This window comes from Arachis ipaensis, chromosome B07, assembly GCF_000816755.2.
Source record: "Arachis ipaensis cultivar K30076 chromosome B07, Araip1.1, whole genome shotgun sequence".
Lineage (NCBI taxonomy): Eukaryota > Viridiplantae > Streptophyta > Magnoliopsida > Fabales > Fabaceae > Arachis > Arachis ipaensis.
Window position 1 is genome coordinate 939,822 of NC_029791.2, and position 18,949 is coordinate 958,770.

An 18,949-nucleotide genomic window follows, 5' to 3' on the forward strand; every position below is an offset into this window, starting at 1 on the left:
TATATATACACATTATCAAAATTATCCTAATTTTAAATTTTGATATGATTTTTATTTTTTATTTTTATTAAATAAGTATATTTATTCTCTTTTGAGATGTCAATAATATATTTATTCTACATCAATATATTATGTGTCACTAATTAATTCGTCATTATATCATTACATATGACCAAACTATGAAATAACATGTATTACTAACAATTTATGTCTTTAAGCCACGTAAGCATGTTGTTAACAATGAGTTAGAGACTAACGTAGTATACTTTTGTCAACCTTAAAAATATAATTAGTACAATTAAAATCTTAAAGACAATTTTAATTAAAACGCTAATCTTAAGGGAGACCACTTTAATAAACACACTTAAAATGTCTTTTTTTTAAAAAACGTTTATATGTGTCATTTTATTATTGGACATCTTTATTAAACTGGTTAATAATTTATTTTTTAATAAACTAGAACAAAATCAATTTATTATAGTAACAATAATAAATCCAATGGTCTGCATTACAATTATTAGACCCAATTTGATCCGATTGAATTATATAATCTAAACCGAATATCTTTAAATTTTTTGATAAAAAAATAAATATATCCCTAACTTTTTGTTTTGCAGACATTTAAATCCCTAAAAATTAAAAAATATAATTAAATTCCTAAAAAAAAAAAGTTGAATTTATTGTTATTGTAATAAAAAAATCAATTTTATTCAAATTTATTAAAAAATTTAAAAATAATCGGTTCATTAATACGTTCAATAATAATGTGACAATGTGACACGTAAACGTCTTTATCGCATCCCCAATCTTAAGAAGTGTCTTGGAGCTTAACTTCGTATATATAGCTTTTATATATATATAGTTGCATGTTTACCGATTCTTTTGACTAATCAATACTAACATAACCTTTTTCTCTTCTCTCTATCTCTAATTTGTCACAAGCTATGAAAATGGCTCCTTCTGGAAGGACAAGAAAGACAAGAAGAAGAAGAAGAAGCAATTTGAAGAAGAAGCATGAGTCAACAAGCTACTTGATTTCATCCAAAGATTCAGATTCAGAGGTGGTAATTAGTAGCAGCAGTGTTTGCTCAACTCCAAAAGGTGACAAGTTTCGGATACCAGAGATTTCAACATGCCCTCCTCCTCCAAAGAAGCCAAGGATTCTTACAACAAATTCTTCTTTGCGCAAATCATTATCATTCTTTCAACCTCCACAAGACCTTGATGATGTCTTTTTCTGCCTTGCACTATCAACAGATCTTTCTTTTCCTTTTGTTTTCTAAATTATTACAATATATATATATAGATATACATAGATAGTGATATATGTATACAAGGCCCTTCATCATCATGATATTTTTTAAGTGCATGATTTTATTAGTTTTAGACTATGTTTTTTGAGAGATCTTTGGATTTTGGAGTTGTTCATCATCTTAGGAACAAAGTTATTATTATTATTATTATTATCTTCACCCCCTAAATTTAGTTGGGGTGGCTCTATATCTATACAACTGGATTTTGATTTTGATTTATTTTAATTTTTTTTAAATGGTGTATTCATATTTTTATTTTTTTTAATTAAGCTTTAATTTATATAAAGTAATCCTAGCAATACCAGAAGATATATATGTGTTCTAACTTTTTAAATTAGGGTTAGCTAATCAGTATTAGGAAAATAAAGTTGATAGTCAAGAACCATCAGCTGATTTGACAGATTTATTTAAATTGTTATCCGATTTCGACTATCAACTTCATATGAAAACAATTAAATACGAGTTTTTTCCATAGTTTTCTCTTGTACTCTGTTTATGTATGATTAAACGCTTCCTTTTGTATTAATCTCCTCTTCTGCTAATTCTCTCTTATGCACTATTATACACATATGATGATAATCACTTTAAGTTTTGAAGTTTTTAGCCAACACAGTTACTAGCTACATTGTATAATCAGAATGAAAAGTATAAGTAAATAATGAAAATATTAAATAATGTGAATAATAAACATGTTGGATATTCATTTCACTAGGTGTACGGATGGTTATTTTAATATTAAAATTTAGATGATTAATTTAAAAATGTAGTGTGTTTTTATTTGATTGGTGGTTGTTTATGTTGTTTAAAATAGTCGTTATTTACTTAGCACTCTCCAAATAAAAAATATTACAGATGTTTATTAGCTTTCTCTTTACACATATTACAACATATAGAAAAAATTGTATGCCAATTTAAAATAAATAATGATTTTGATTATTGAATATTAATGTGTTTGAAAATTGTAGTTGGAAAGCCTAAATCCCACTACTCATTAATCTACGGCGGCATTATTGTTGTTTGTCTTTGTCTATAATATTTAATTTAATATTAATTAGGTAAGTTCAACGTATCGATCAATCCCTACGATCATGCATCAAAGTTATATTAGGGTCCACCGCTGATGTTAATTACAAAAACATAGCGATGAGTTATAACTCAAATGACATAGTCTCTCCATACTTAATTAAGAGGTTGCGAGTTTGAGTCTTTTTTCTTTGATAAAAAAAATTACAAAAACACAATTGAAAAATAATAGTAAAATAACGGCACACGGTTACCGTTAAGTCTGTTAAGCAAAGTAAGCTATTTTGACTGCGCAGTGTGAACGCAGCCATTTGTTTTCTGGTGAATATCTACTATGATGTCTAAAAAGTAATACTTATTTATTAAAAAAAATTAAAATTAATTTTTTTTAAAAAAATATAAAAATAAATAATTTTTAAAAAATTAAAATTAATTACAAAAAAATTAAATTAGACAAAATTTAAATACTAATTCATTAACAACACAAAATTGGCCTTGTTTCCTAAACATATCACATTTAATTAATTAATTAAGGTGTGTCAGAACATGTGAGCTCAGATCCCACATAATTTTCTGTAAGAATCCAATGAAATGGGCCCTCGTGCGGGTCTGTCCATTAATATGTCCTTAGTTAAGGGAATCTCAAGAAATCTTCCAACATTTTTTTATGGCATTGGTCGGTTGAATGGATTAAGAATTAATTTGTTGTAAATCTAAATTTTAATAAAAAATTTATTATTAGTTAATAAATTATTACATACTCAAATTGAGATAACTAATTTAAATTAATTATTAGACTAATTTAAATTAATCACTAGATCAATTTAAATTAGTTAAAATTCTCTATCATTTTGTCATATAATATGCAAGAGTATAAAACTAGTAATAATAAATCCTAATAACTAATTTAAATTAGTTAAATGTTTAATTTATTTATCTATTTAAATAAATATAAAAAAATTTGAATCACATTTTATATATACAAACGCCACTTGTAAATTGCTCCAAAAGCTAAAATTTTTATTGCATATATGGTACCAATAAAGCTTTGTAGTTTGTGCCTAGCAGCAAGTGCCATACTACCTATGAATGTCCACTCATGCAAACATTAAAGAGACAACAATTATTCGTGATTTCATGTATTGTTATTATAAAGAAATGGCAATATGTGTTTGATCAAGTGGGTGATAACTTTTCTAGAATCCGAGGTTGCCCAATTTCTTGTTAATTTCATAATAAAGTAGTCGAGTCAAATGTATGCATTCACTTCCTTTAATAAAATCCTATGATAAGTTGTAAAAAACTTATCAACATAATTCTAAAATTAAGTTAAGAGTATTTGGTTTTGTAGGAATCCAATGTTTGAACCCTCAGTTGATTACATGTGAAATAATATCCTACATACTTTTAATTTTTAATCTAAATAAAAAACAAATGATACCAATACAACTAAATCAAGAAAAAAGCTTTCTTTATTTAATGTGTATGGTCTGCTGACTGATGATAAATTGATACTGCCTTTTTTTTTCTCCTTTAATCCTTCCTTTCCTGTTTGTTTTCCACTACTTGAACACCAAAAAATATAATATTAGAAAATTTTATAACAAAAATGTTAATTCTCTATTTACCCCACATGACACTGTCTGGGTTGAATATATTTGATCCAAATACCTGAATTTCCATAAAAAGAGAATGGATAGGAATATGATATGTCACCAATTGCTTGAGAAACAAGCCATAACTTTTCAGTTCCACTCCAGCTACTGATTCCTTCAAAATATCCTTTTTTTCTACATCAATTTGTATGTACAAGAAAGTTAAATATATGCATTGAGTTAAATGGTTCTGAATTACCTGAGAGTGGCTATAATTAACTTAAAACTAATAGTTTAATAACGCTTATGAATACCAAATATACAAGATGAAAAACATTTTGGAACAGAGTTTGTACATGCTTTAGGCAGCCGAAAGAAATCTGATAGCTGTGGATGCCAAATCTTGTAAAACCTTAACTTTTACTTGTCCCCTCCTGGGAGGAAGGCGCGGCGGAGTAAGGCACGGCAGAGTAAGTTGCGGGGGAGGGAGCAAAGGTGGAGAAATATACAGTGTTGTGTTTTCCTTTAATGGGGTAGAAATATCATTTGCAAATTGTCTTGGCATGTCAATGTCGTAAGAATTATTAAGAGCAATATCATATGAAAATTGTATTGGCATGTCAATGAGGTAAAGATTCTTAAGAGCTTCCAAATTTTGAATAGCATCCGCCCCTTGTATTATTTGAGGGCATGACCCCAGCCGCAAAACTTCAAGCTTAGGCAGTGCCCCTTTATCTATCTTTAAAGTCCTCACGGTATTCATCCTCTGCAAGGTTAACTCCTTTAATTTCTCAAACCAGCCGCATTTAAAATGTACCTCTTCACTCTCACAATAGTGATCAAGATGGAGTTCCAGCAATTCTGGCAGGCCTTCAAGTTTAGGCAATGGATCTTCAGCTAGCCTTGACCCTATCAAGCATAACTTAATAAGATGCTTAAGCTTCGGAATCCATTCTGGCAATCTCTGCAGAGGCCCATTCAGGTAAAGACGTTGCAGGTTAGCAGGAGGATCAACTATTGCTTGCAGCACAAGAAATCCACAGTTTTCGGCTGCCTTGATGGATAGAGAGCAAAGATTGGGCATGTTCTTTATGGCATTGCAAACACTACTTCCATTGACTTCACTTAACTCAACAATGCCCAACTTCTTCATATTGATCATATTCTCCATTTCTCGAATAATTCCATCCCCATTAGCTGTGCTTGTATCCACCATCGCAAGAGTCTGCAAATCTGTTAAACCCCCAATCCCTCCATTCAACCTGAAGCCTAATAAATGTTGCCGATGTTCTTTGGAACCGAAGGAATAAGATAAAAGATGTCGCAGCTTAACAAGCTTATTGATTTCCATAGGTAGCTCTAGTACTTGTGTATCTCTAAGGTTTAGAGTTTGTAGCTTTTGAAGCTTGCCAATGGACTTGGGAATTATCTTGATTTTCGTCTTCCTTAAGCTCAAATACTTCAAATTCAATAAGTTTCCTACAACTTCAGGAAGATGATCAAGTGGAACATCTTCAAGGCCTAATGTCACCAAGAGATTGAAACCGGAGAACAAAGATTTTACCACAGATTCTGAAAGTTCTTCAATGCCACAACTAATACAGGATCGCACCCGAACAAAACTTTGATCATTTCCAATAAAAGCACTTTTGTCAATATTCTGGATTGATATACGCCTCGTCCATTCATGAAATCTGAACCGTTGTTTGCTCACCACTTGGCAAAAGTTTAACTCCTCACACTTTCTGATAATAAAATCATGCATCAAATCATGGACCCTGCAACTTTTAACCTTGCCATTGACAAACACATTGGAGACTTTAACCAAGCTTCTACGAATGAGCTCAGCTAAGTAGTCTTCTGCTGCTTCCTCAAGTGTTTGATCTCCAAACATCTCATTTTCATTCACAAAGCCCTCTGCTACCCATAGGCGAATAAGCGTTGAACACTTAACGGAGTAATCTTGGGGGAAAAGGCCAAAGTACAAAAGGCATAACCTCAGATGGTAAGGAAGATCATGATAACTTTCTAGCAAGACCAGATAGAAGCTTCTAAGATGAGGATCGGTGGAGAATTTTGAGCGGAGGCTATCATATACCTTTTGCCATTCAGATACAGTTTTCTTCTTAGTTGAAAGGAGGCCCGAAATAACTACAATGGCAAGTGGCACTCCCTTGCACCTCTTAACAAATCTTTGAGACAAATCATTCAGATCTTGAGGACAACCATGATGGTCAAATTGAAATGTCTTCAAAAGAAAAAGCTTCAAAGCATCATCAGCAGGCAATGGTTTTAGTTCATGGATATGAACCGGAGCAGAACGTTGACAAAATTCAGCTATTCCTCTGTCCCTTGTTGTGATGATGATCCTGCTTCTGATGTTGGTATCAGCAGGTAAAGCAAATTCCATGCATTCCCAAAAGTGTATTTCCCACACATCATCAAACACGATCATGTAGCTCTTTCCTTGCAAGTAGTCTCTTAGTTTTTGTGTCAAATTACACTTGTCCACCTCTTTTTCCCTGATTCCCTCCACAGGATACTTTTTACCATCATTCTCATACAAAGTTTGTATTATAGTCTGCAAATGTTCCTCTTTGAAGGAATGAGACACAGTGATCCAAGCATAACAATCAAAATCCTCCTTATGTTTGTTGTAGAGATTCCTAACAATTGCTGTTTTCCCTTTACGGAGATATTAATAAGAACCAAAGAAAGAAATTAAGTTAGAAAATGGTTATATTTAAATATAAACTGTTCTTACATTAATTACGTTTCACAAGGGGAAAAGAGTATAAAGCCACAATAAATTTTAACAAATCACTAGTATGGACTTTAAAATCTTTCAATTAGTCCGTAACATTTCAATAATATTTTGGGATTCATCTATAATAACAACTCCTCTAACTCTCTAAGTATAAAACTAGTTGTAAAGTCTTTAAAGCAATGAGGAATGCTAGGGGATCAGCAACTTTTGTGATTTGTAGCCATCAATAATGGTTTTAATGGTGTGAGATTGGTATGAGATTTCATCCAATGGCTTACTTTTCTTTGCTGGTTACATGCTGGCCAGAAAACAAAGTTGCTGGTCACATAGACTTTTCCTAAAGTAATAACTGAGCAACAAGAATATTACCGAGTCCCCCTTCGCCTACGACGGAGATGATGGTGCGCCTGGCTTCTCCATGTATGAGCCAATCAGTGAGCAAATTCTTGGCATAATCAACTCCCACAAGTTCATCATCCCTAATAAAATGGGAACCCATTCGAAGGTCATAGCGTATTCGTTCAGCCACATTTTGTTCTGATGACGGAGTGAGCCCAAGAGCCTGCTTATCTTCGTAGAGCTTCCGTATGGACGCTGTCACGTTCACAATCTCAGATCTGATCCGGTGCCTGGGTACCACACTTGTTATCACCAAACAAAACTTGCACAGCATTCCACGCCTTTCATCACAAGAAACCAAAGTTAGTTAATTTGCAACTAACAAACTACAAACTCATACCTTATATAATGGTAAAGACTCGCAGTTCTGTGAGTCGTTAAATAACAACTTAGTCAATTGAAGAGTGCTAGGAGCAGCAATTTTTGGTATTTGTAGCCATCAAATAGCCATCAATGATGGTTTTAATGGTGTGAGATTGGTGTGAAATTTCATACAATGGCTCACTTTTTCTTGTTGGTTACATGCTGACCAGAATTTGAAAAAGTTGCTAGTCCCTAGACTTTTTCTAGTCAAATATGTCTAATAATTTTGAATTTGGATCTTCTAAATTTTGAATTTTTACTTTAGAGGGTAAAATGTGATCTTCTACTCTTGAATAGTTTCTCTCTCATATTTACTCTTGGTCCCATCTATAAAATAAATAGTGAGAGATCACACTTTACTCTCTGAAAGTGAAATTCAAAATTTAGAGGATCCAAATTCAATAATTTTTACCTAAAGACAAATACACGTCAGTTTCTACCTTCTCTCTCGCTACTTTGTTTATTTCCAATTCTAACATTTATGCAAATCAAATGCTTGCCTTTGAGATGGGTGAGGTGCTAGTTTGATGATGTAAAAGTCAACGGCATCTTCGATAAGAAAGGAAGCATGTCTGAGTTTGTTGACCCAAACCTTGACGGCGTGGGAGGAGGTGTCAGCAGTATCTGCCTTGGCATCAGCATCCTTCAAGTAAGCTTGGATCAAACACAGCTCGTCTCTCACTCCTTCAACTTTCGTCCGCACATCTCTCAGCAGCGTCACTTCCTCATTCAGTAACCGCGCCAGCTTCATAATCAAGCTGTCCACCGCAACTGTTGCCATCAAAATGGAAGAGATCGTTCACAGATAATGCAAATTAAACTTCAACTCGCCTCTTCCCTTTTGCCTTTAACTTATTCCCTGCTTTACTTTAGCTTTGCCTTTATACTTTTTCTTAAGTAACATTTCTTCTCAATTAACCAATGAATCATATGTTTACAAATAAATAAATGTATAGGAATCTGTATTTGATATCTCAATTTTTTTATTATGTTATCATAAAAAAATTTAATTATTCTATTATGATAAATTCAATTATTCTAATTATTTGGTAAAAAAATGTGTAATTGAATATGAATAAAAAAATATACCAACGGCTAATTTAACATTTTTGTTGGCAATGAATTATAACTCAAATGACATAGTCTTTCTATACTCGTCTAAGAGGTCGCGGATTTGAGCCTCTTTATCTTTGGTAAAAAGATATTTAACATTTTCGTTAAAGGAATATATACACCTGGACCAAAAAAAGTGAAAGAGATACTTATTTTAAAACAGAGAGAATATCACAGCAGACATGATAAACAACACAATTATTTGATGATAGTTTACTCCAACAGTGAAATTAGAGAACTAAATAAAAAATTTAGAATAATGTTATCCATCCAAGTCTTTTGTTAATCAAGTCTAACCAAGTTAGTCTAACATAATGAAAGCAGTTATGACTAGTATTATTCTAAGTCTTATGGTTTATTTTGGTTGGACTATGATTAATAAAAAGACTTAGATGTGTAGCATTATTCTAAAATTTAACGTTTGATATTATATACTAAGACTATGTTGTATTTGTGTACCTGATATGCACCAACAAGGTGAACCACAATACAAACATTGGCAAAGTTAACAAGCCAATAATACTTGGAGGATCCAAAACCTGTTAAGAGGTTTCCTGGTGTATCATTACCAAAAGCTGCATATCCAGCTCCTCCACAGCCAAGGTAGAAGAACGTTGTGATCGCCACCGATATCACAGAGGCCTTCTTCATAGTTTGGTTTTCCGGTGGAGGTGACTTTAGAGTATCCTTCAACAATCAAAGCAACTTATATTAGAATCTATAGTAGTTAAGTTCTGGTATGATCATAGAACAGATATACCTGAATTTCCAAGAGAATTGTTGAGAATGGATAGGAATATGATATGTCACCAAGTGCTTGAGCAACAAGCCATAACTTTTCAGTTCTACTCCTGCTTCTGATTCCTTCAATGCTACCTTCAACATAACCTTTTTCTGCATCAAATTGTAGAGTAAGAAAGTTAAATGCTTTTGAATTGTAGCTCGCAACCGCAAGAATCAAGCAACTGTCTAAAGAGCATACCTTTGATTTGCAGAATGGAAAGGGCCATTCCTATGAAAGAATAAGCAAATGACATGATTGCAGCAACAACCGAAAGCCATTCAATGTTATGGAAGTTTGGTATCTGTGAAAGTACAACTTGTATAGCCCCAAAAATCAGCATATAATATGCATCTACAAACTCACATGCTACTTCTTCTTCATTGGTATGGTAACAAATTGAAACCAAGATTGTTCTGTAGTCACAAACTAAACTAATATCAGCAATAATGCATAAAACAAGAGAGTACTAGTCTATAAGTCTAAGATGATGCACCTTATGCTGATAGCTGATGTAATAACATAAGCAATTCCAAAACCATATAAGCTTATATTCACAAGAAGGCCACATAACCGTCCATTCTTTAGTCCTGTAATTCAGCCAACAAGAATCTTGACTAATATTTGGAAATGAAACAATGAGTTGAAATCCATTTTGGCCTATGAAATTTTCGAACGGATTCAATTTCGACCCGTAAATTTATAGTTATCCAATTAACACCCTCAAATATTAGATTGTGTCTCAGGTTTGCCCCTGTAGCTATCTCCGTTAACGGAGATCTGATGTGACACGTTAAGTTAACAAAGTGTGTATCCACGTGGCACCTAACTTGCCAGAATGGATTTGTGATGAGTGAATTACGTGGCAAAAGTTGAATGAACTGAATTTCTCCAGTAAAGTTTCGAACATATTGGGAAAAGAGGGTTGCAAATTGAGTTCATTCGACTTTTGACACATCATTCACTCATCACACATCCATTCTAACAAGTTGGGTGTTACGTAGATACACACTCTGTCAACTTAACGTGCCACATCAGATCTCCGTTATCAGAGATAGCTACGGGGACAAGTGTGGGAAACAATCCAATATTTAGAGGTGTTAATTGGGTAACTATAAATTTAGGGGTCGAAATTGAAGCCGGTCAAAAATTCCATAGGCCAAAATAGGTTTCAACTCGAAGCAAAGACTTAAAAAGAGTAACTTTGAAAATGTACCTAGATGAGAATGAACAGCATCAAGGTAAGAGGCACTACGGTGAGGTCCAAATTGAGGATGTGGAGAACGGTAAGTGTTGGAAAGAAGGAAAGAAGAAATGAGAGTGAATGAGGCAATGATGAGAATGGAGAATGGCCCTGCAATCCATCCAAGCTGTCCAATGCTCCATGCCAGAGACAGCACTCCTGATCCTATCACTCCTGTCACTATGTGCGCCACCGCCGTCCACACCGTCCCTATTCATCATTCATTCGTTCATTCATTCTTCTACATTTCGGCCGCAATATTGTTGCTGCAGTGCCAACTGTCTTGGCAATGCAATTGGCTCTGCAGCAATTATTATTGCGGCCGTTACGTGTAGATTTTGAGACATGACAAAAACAAACCTGTTCTTTTGAGAGGGTGAGAGAGCAACAATGGTGTCTTGTCATCATTACTTGAAGCTGGTTCTGCTGCTAACCCCATGTGTGTTTCTTGCTTTTAAGGTTTGTTGAGATCAATCCTCAATAGAGATGAGAAGTTGTTGACTCTTTATATCCGCCTCTTCCTCACAAAAGCATAATAACGAATCGCATTTAAGGTTTTCTACTTTTGTTGTTAGAGCCTTAGCAAACATAGCATGAATTATTACTTCTTTTTTTATGAGGTTTCTTGTTGGTATTATTAAAGTAGGTAACGTGAGAATGACATGATCAACATATAGATGGAAAACGTGCTATTTATTTAGAAAAATGTTAGAGAATTATTAAAATTTTATTATTTTTGATCATGAGTTAACTATCAATATTTAAAAGTGTGTACTAAAGATATGTTGTTGAATTATTAGACTAAAAAATTGAGTTAATGATTAAAAGTTATAACAAAAAATAATTAATTTTGATAATCCTTTAACATTTTTTATTTTTTGATTCATTTAATTTAATTTGTTTTTCAACGCTGGCTGGATATAGTTTATTCCTAACGTTTTAAGACTAGCATTTTATCTTTTTAATATTGAGGATACTTATCAAGTGCAGAACCCATACAAGTTTTTTCTGTAATTATAAAACTGAACGTGTAAGTCTATGAACCACAATATTGGTTTGGCACAAGTACGAAACAGAATCACGTAATCTGAGTTGACTAATCAATCCAGCATTATATGGAACTTATCTCGGATCGGTAACAAATCTACGTTGAGATCTTCTTATCGATGGCATCTTAAACTATTCAAAGTGTACTCAGAGTTTGTTTGGGAAGTAGTGGACGTTTTTTTTTATTATGAAAAGTTATAATATGTGTGTTTGATATCACTTAAAAAAAAAGTTTTTAACTTTTTAAAAAGTTAATTCACAATTTTTTTTAACTTTTCAAAAAGTTAATTCACAATTTTTTGAAGAGGTGGAAATATATGATTTCTCCTTTTTAATAAATTATTTTATTATTTTTGTAAAAAAATGACATCAAAACAAAAAAAAATATACTTTCATTCTTGGTTTTGTAAACAAATATTTTTTATTTCTGCTAAAAATACTGATCTTCCACTACTATTTTTACGCAAGGTTCCATCTGCTAGAAGTACAGGCCTTCAGCCTTCTACCATCATTTTCACATAATGGTTCATCTGATGAAAGTATTGACCTTCTACTACCATTTTAAAACAATGTTCTATCTGAACTACATACTGCATATATTCTTTTCTATTTTTTTTTTTTATCATTTTACCACTCTATTTTTATTATTAAATTTGTACTTAACATTGAGTGTAGTATAAAATCTTAGTTAGTTAGTTTTAATTTTATTTTTTTTACATGTAATTTTATTTTTATATAACTTGCTATTATTTTTATAGTTAGTTATAACAAGTTCTTGACCCCAATAAAAGAGGAGGGAGTTCTAATAGGAGTAAAAAAAATAAAAAACAGTAACAAAATATATATTAACACACATTTTACATTTATTTTTTATTTTTACCTACCATATCATACACAATAAAACCAACAAACACTAATTACACAATAATTTTTTTGGCATTGCAGATTATTGTGAATTAAAATTTTATTACTATTCACCACATACAAATACACCGTTATGGGTGAAGATGAAGTAGAAGAACCAATTTCTAATGATATTACATGGGAAGAACTAATTGCCTACAAAATAAAACTAATAAGAGAGCAAATAAAAAATCAATTGCCTCAACTATTGTAATCTTAATAATTAAGTTATGTAAAATCAACATTCAATATTGAAAAGTATTTGTTATCGTCGCATTTTTTTGTGTAAAAAAAATTATATTTTTTGAGTCATTTATCCAAACGCTACAACTTTAAAATAAGTACTTCTATAACTAAAAATTCAAATACAAAATAACTTATTTATAAGTTACTATTAGCAAAAATCATTATACTTTAAACCCTTTTTCCAAAAAAAATTATTTAAATTATTTATCCAAAATTGACCTCAGCACATCTTGTTAATCGAAACTTATGTAACCGAAAACTCGATACACTTTTCCTAAGGTAAACGAGTTTGTAAATTAGTGCCTATAGGCTATAGCACACGCATTAATGTGCTCTAAGAATATGCAAGTATTAAATGGCTTGGATTGTTTAATAGTTCCTATAATATGTGAAAATATAGGAGACATTCCCAATTCAAAACCTAGATAACTAACAATATCGATGTAACAGAGAATATAGATACTGCATACGTGCTTATCTTATAGTTTTCTGGTACATCTCAATGTAAACCACTTGTTGCAAAAACAAAGCTTGCAAACCAAGAATCCATCAAAGACAAAAGTCCTTCTCAATAATGTTCTATTGTGAATCATCAGAGAGCATTTATCATTCTCTTCATCTCAGCAGACCTCCTGGGATCCGGTTCGTCTATTGCTCTCTCTGTAAGTACTTGCTTGATGCGGCACATTGACTTCCGTACCTGATTTCACAAACAAACTTCTCAACAAAAAAGCACTTAAAACTAATCACCTAGTGTTTCTTTCCCACTCCAATAACAGAGTTTAACAGTAAACATTAAGTTTCTCTCTAATCTGCATTTTGTCCTATGCAAACATTTTCTACGAGAAAACCATTTAATTTTGATGCAATGTCAGGATAAAACCATTTTACACGTGCATCCAATCACATAACGCCACATTAGCAAAAATAATTACACAGTGCATGAAAATTAAACTCAAACCACAAAAGTATCACCATAACCATTGTTCTATGAAGTATATATATATACCTTGGGGATGCGTTCCGGGTTAGGAAATCGAAGGTTCTGGGAATTGAGCATCTGGCGTTGAGTCATGAGCATGTTTTTCTCCTTCAACAACACATACCATAACTTATGAAGATCATCCCAAGACTTCAAACGCAATTCGGAGGCCTTCCAACCCCGACCTAACAACATCAGATAAACCAAGTAACTAACCCACAAACCCATCACTAGAGCACAATTGGTACAGATTTTATAGCTGCAAATAAGAAAACCACATTCATAACACACAAGCAACAAAAATGAACATCCAAACACAAAGTGAAATCATGTACTTTCAGTTAACATTTCCCAATTTTGTTATTATCATTGGTCATTTGATCTTAAATCGCAGTCTGCAATGCAATTACATCCCAAACAGCTGTGATTTTCCGGAAAAAAAAACAACTTTAAACAATTATAGCAATTCAGGAGTATACTATATATAAGTTTAGGTTTAGGTCAATTAGCACAATAATTAGTAGATATATGCTTTGATTTGGATACAATTTAGTGAGCTAACTAACCACAAAAACAAGTGAAAGTTACCTAAGCTGGAAATCAAATTCTATAGCTAGAACCAAATTGGAAATCAAACAAAAACCCTAAGTTATTTGTAACAATGGAAATGAAGGAAGAGAAAGAAGCGCAAAGTGGATACCATATACAATAGGTTTATCACTTTCCATGTCCCTGTCAACCTCGAAGAACTCCTCAAGAGCGTTGCGGGGTTTGTCGCCGGAAGCAGTGGCGGCTCCGGCGGAGGAAGCATAGGTTCTGGATCTAGCAGCTGCGGCGAACAGTGTTCGCCCAAACGTTCTCGACAAATACATCACTGCCACGTGGCCACTGCAACAATGATCAATTTGGTTGATTAATTAGTTCATTTCATTTCATGCTCACAATTGAAGAGAAGAGAAGAGATATACCTTTTTTAAAAATTGAAATATTTATGGTTTGAAATTTTGTTTTAGGTCGCCGGAGTGAGGTGGCTGCAGCCTGCGGGTGGTGGCTTTTGTGAGTGAAGCTGCAACTCAGCTCTCGCAACAACAACCCCTTACAAGGCTTTTTTTTGGGCCTTCGTTTTGGGCTTCTGAAACTCTTAATAGGGCTTTTTGTAGATCTTAATAGTTAAAGTTAGAATTGTCTGTCCAAAAACTTGTTAGAAGCCCATTAAAGATATAGGCTACAGAACAGTACATTCAACAAAACAAACATGTTATGAATTAATATATCTCTCCCTCGCATGTGCAATCCTTTTATTGGGCCTAGGCCCGTTTACTATACCAAATAGAATATTAATTAATTAATTAATTGAACTTTTATATAACACTTTATATAATATAATATATAATATTATACGTATCCAAAATTTGTATACAAATTTCTCACATGTACTTTATTTCTTTTACAGTAATTCTGTAGCATTACATTTTCTTGTATTAATAGCAAACAATATAATTCCATGTATGTTGAATTTACATGAAAGTTGAATATAATAATGCAATAATATATAAGCAAACAAACTAGACACATAATCGCGCTAAACAAAAGCTTTTAATGAATTTCATGAGCTAAGTTTTGCACTAATTATTCCTTCAAGTGATCCAATAAGACCTAACACTGTGACAAGAAAGCAAACAAAACTAAATATTCTAAGAACAATCCATTTTCTTGACCAAGCTTCAATTTTCTTCTGCACAAAGTACATCTCAACTGGGAAATATATTGCCAATGGCCAAAAGCTTATGGCCCCTAACACTCCAAGAACTTGGTTGAAGTAAGGGAATAATATTCCAAGTCCAGTTGTGGAAACAACATAGGTTGTTCTGAAACATATTCTGAATAGATTCACTTGAAATGCTGGTAACTTTGGTAGCTTCATTCTGTAGAATTTATTCACAAACTCACTGTTTGGGTATTTTCTTTGGCACCATCTATCAACAGCATTGTATATTGGTTGACAATAAATCTGATCAATAATAAACACCACAAATTTATAAACATCACATATTTATAAGTATATAGCCATATTTAAAAACAATTAGCTAAAATAGAAGTATATATTAGGCTGCGTTTGGTAGGAAAACTGAGACTGGAAACAGAGACTTAGAGATCGAGACTAAATTAAGTCTTAGTATTGTATTTGGTACAAAATATACCGACTGAGTTATATCTCAGTATTATATTTAGTTTAAGATAAATATTGAGATTGAGGGGATAGATTTGGAATTTAAAAAGTTAAATGATGATATTTTTTAGAAGAAATGTTATTAAAGTTTCAGTCTTTGTCAAAAAATTCAGTCCCGTCCCCACTTTTCGGAGTTACTGAAGGGACTAAAATTTTATGTCTCCGGATTGAAATTTTAATTACAATCTCTAACCACCAAACACAATATTGAATTCCAGTTTCCGAATCTCAATTCCAGTATCTAAAAACAAACGCTACCTAAGTGTATAATATTTGGTACTACCTGATATCCTCCAATCAAATGAAGAACAATGCAAGCATTGGCAAAGTCAATAAGCCAATAAGGCTCATAGAAACCAAAGCCAGTTAAGAGATTTCCTGGTGTTTGATCTCCAAAAGCTGCATATCCAAAGCATCCACAGCAGAGGTAGAAGAATGTTGTGATGAATATGGCAATCATGGAGGCCTTCTTCATGGTCTTGTTCTCTGATGGAGGAGCCTCTAGAGTGTCCTTTTCTCAACCCAAACCCAAATACAAATACAAGTATTAGATCAACCAACATAAAACTTTGTGGAATATAATCTTCATGAAATTAAGATTACCTGTATCTCAAGGAGTATGATTGAGTATGGATAGGCAAAAGCAATATCAGAAAGTGCTTGGAAGATTAACCACAATTTGTCAGCAGTACTTGAAGCTGCTACTCCTGTTATACTTCCCATAATTCTTCCATTTTCTACAACACAAACCATATTAAGTCTTATAATTCTAAACAAATATCATAACATATATATATATAGCTTTTTACCTATGACTGTTGTGATGCCAAGTCCAAGTCCTATAGTAGCATATGTGAAGGACATTAAGGCAGCAACAACTGAAACCCATGCCATGTTGTGAAGATCAGGTATGAATGACATCACAATCTGAACAACTCCAAATAGCATCATATACAATGTATCCCCATATTTACATGGAGCTTTATGCGCTTCTTTGTGGTAACAATTTGATTTCAGAATAGCCCTGCATTAATTTGTAACAAAAACAATATCAGCAATAATAACAAGAATAGATACTAATAATTAATCTAACACTAAAGTTAAGTACCTTATACAGCTTGCTGTGGTAATAACATAAGCTATACAAGTCCCATACAAGGTCAAATATTGAAGGAATCCAGCCAAGTATGTCCTTTTACTACCTAAACTAACACTAAACTGAGTTAGAAGGTATAATTATGATTATGGTTATGATTATGATGATGGCATAGTTTAGTTGAGGCTAATTAGAGTGATTGATGTGTTAAAAGACTAATATACCAAGATAGACTCTAACAGCATCCATGTAAGAGTAGTTTCTTTTGCCAGAAACAGGATCTGGAGTTCTGTAACAATCTGAAAGGAGGAATGAAGAGATATAGGTGACAATTGCAAATAGAAGCAATGAAACTGGGCCTGCAATCCATCCTAATTGAGAAGTGCTCCATGCTAGAGATAGAACACCAGCACCAATCACAGCAGTGATGATATGAGCCACTGCACTTCTTAGAGTTCCTGGTATAGTAGAATTTGATGCAAACAAGGACAAATAAAAAAAAAAAATTCAGGATTTTTTCAAACTCAAGAACCTAAGTTAGAAAATTGGAATGGTTTACAACATAATGGTCCTTCCTATGGAGGATCTTTTGTTTTACCAGTTCTTTTGGGATGGCCATCATCATCATAAGTGCCAGTACCACTTCTTGTTATTTGGAGAGAATCTTGCACTCCCATTTTTGCAATCCAAGAATTCAACTCAAAGATAGACCACTAAAGTCACTGCAATTTGAAGCCTCACGGGTAAGCCTATGATAGCTACGACGACAACGACAACAACAACAGAGTCTTATCCCACTGAATCCAATTGACTACACGAATCAAACAACGTCGAATCAAAGAAAAATTAGGTGGCATGTACCACCTTTTTCTTCTTTTTTCTTTCTATTTTATAATTATTGGTTTGTTTTGAATTCTAATGTATATTTTGTTGCAACACTAAATTTTAGAATTGATAGCTAAGATCAACACACTTGAATGAACGTGTTGTTGCATGAGAATGAATCTAAAACATATGCATGTGTGCCTCTGTATTGTTGTCCTTGACCTCTGTCATGTGCTAGGTACATATTGGACTAATGTGATCTAAATCACTGTGAAAATTAAAAATCCTGTAACATACAAGGTTACAAGCTACTCTGACACACACAGAAAAAAAGAACAAACCCCGTGTTAAAAATAATAATTAATTATAAGTGTAGTGTGATTTTAAGTAATGAATTAAATGAGACTTATATATAGGGGTGGGTGACTTAGTTGAAAAAATGGTTAGGTAATGCTGGAATGATATGATATGAATGATGCAAGTTGTGATGATTTTTATCCAAAAAAATATACTGCTAGCGTTTGTTTTGAGGTACTGAAACAGAGATGAGAAAATTGAGACTTAATATCATGTTTGTTAGTTCAGAGACTGATATTAAAATTTCTGTCTCTGTCTCCCAAAATTTCAGTATATCAGTACTTTAAAAAAGTAGGAACACAGAAGACTTAAATTTTTAGAGATAAAGACTGAAACTTTAATAACATTTTATACTTAAAATATTATTATTTCAATTAATTAATTCCAATTTTATTCTTTGTGCAAATTAAATTAGAATTTTATTCTCGTTTCAAATTTCTGTCTCATACTTTATACCAAATAGAATACCAAGATTTATTTTAATCCTTGTTTCTTAGTTTTTGTCTCTCAGTCTCAATCTTTCCATCTCTATCTCTTCACCAAATACTACCTTAATACTTAATTTGTTATTGTTATTGAATAGAACAATCGGAAAAAATATACTTTTTGTTTTTTAATTTTTTTAATTTAAAAATACTTTTAATTTATTTTAATTTTATCTTTGAC

At 32.6% G+C, this 18,949-nt stretch overlaps 5 protein-coding genes across 7 annotated transcripts in view; 1 reads left to right on the forward strand and 4 right to left on the reverse strand.

Moving 5' to 3' along the window:
• On the forward strand, positions 951 to 1,283 carry LOC107606418 (cyclin-dependent protein kinase inhibitor SMR9-like). The gene has a single exon (XM_016308483.1). It carries the CDS (start codon positions 951 to 953, stop codon positions 1,281 to 1,283), a length of 333 nt encoding a protein of 110 aa, XP_016163969.1.
• On the reverse strand, positions 4,008 to 8,419 carry LOC107608777 (disease resistance protein RPM1). 2 transcript variants are annotated; one of them, XM_021106849.1, is made up of 4 exons: positions 7,961 to 8,419; positions 7,068 to 7,378; positions 4,293 to 6,616; positions 4,008 to 4,132 (listed from the first exon to the last, which is right to left on the reverse strand). In XM_021106849.1, the coding sequence occupies exons 1-3, from the start codon at positions 8,239 to 8,241 to the stop codon at positions 4,293 to 4,295; spliced, it is 2,916 nt and encodes a 971-aa protein (XP_020962508.1). In that variant the 5' UTR covers positions 8,242 to 8,419; the 3' UTR covers positions 4,008 to 4,132. The 2 variants fall into 2 exon arrangements, with proteins under 2 accessions (XP_020962508.1, XP_020962507.1); XM_021106848.1 differs by having other exon boundaries at positions 4,034 to 4,126; positions 4,288 to 6,616.
• LOC107606419 (probable amino acid permease 7) lies at positions 8,699 to 11,181 on the reverse strand. Its single transcript, XM_021106850.1, has 6 exons — positions 10,958 to 11,181; positions 10,571 to 10,807; positions 9,851 to 9,944; positions 9,556 to 9,770; positions 9,334 to 9,467; positions 8,699 to 9,260 (listed from the first exon to the last, which is right to left on the reverse strand). The coding sequence occupies exons 1-6, from the start codon at positions 11,034 to 11,036 to the stop codon at positions 8,988 to 8,990; spliced, it is 1,032 nt and encodes a 343-aa protein (XP_020962509.1). The 5' UTR covers positions 11,037 to 11,181; the 3' UTR covers positions 8,699 to 8,987.
• On the reverse strand, positions 13,143 to 14,871 carry LOC107608992 (39S ribosomal protein L47, mitochondrial-like). The gene is made up of 4 exons (XM_016310802.2): positions 14,744 to 14,871; positions 14,476 to 14,663; positions 13,803 to 13,960; positions 13,143 to 13,493 (listed from the first exon to the last, which is right to left on the reverse strand). Exons 2-4 carry the CDS (start codon positions 14,645 to 14,647, stop codon positions 13,386 to 13,388), a joined length of 438 nt encoding a protein of 145 aa, XP_016166288.1. The 5' UTR covers positions 14,648 to 14,663; positions 14,744 to 14,871; the 3' UTR covers positions 13,143 to 13,385.
• LOC107608991 (probable amino acid permease 7) overlaps positions 15,187 to 18,949 on the reverse strand; it is a 10,448-nt gene continuing 6,685 nt past the window's right edge. The window contains exons 1-7 of one of the 2 annotated variants that reach the window (XM_016310801.2): positions 17,700 to 18,311; positions 17,326 to 17,559; positions 17,114 to 17,207; positions 16,815 to 17,029; positions 16,609 to 16,742; positions 16,289 to 16,516; positions 15,187 to 15,786 (exon numbers count right to left, since the gene is read on the reverse strand). In XM_016310801.2, coding sequence (XP_016166287.1) covers positions 15,382 to 15,786; positions 16,289 to 16,516; positions 16,609 to 16,742; positions 16,815 to 17,029; positions 17,114 to 17,207; positions 17,326 to 17,559; positions 17,700 to 17,778 — 1,389 coding nt within the window. In that variant the 5' untranslated portion in view covers positions 17,779 to 18,311 and the 3' untranslated portion in view covers positions 15,187 to 15,381. Of the gene's footprint in view, positions 15,787 to 16,288; positions 16,517 to 16,608; positions 16,743 to 16,814; positions 17,030 to 17,113; positions 17,208 to 17,325; positions 17,560 to 17,699; positions 18,312 to 18,949 lie in introns of those variants that run through there. The other variant, XM_021106851.1, reaches the window with a different exon arrangement.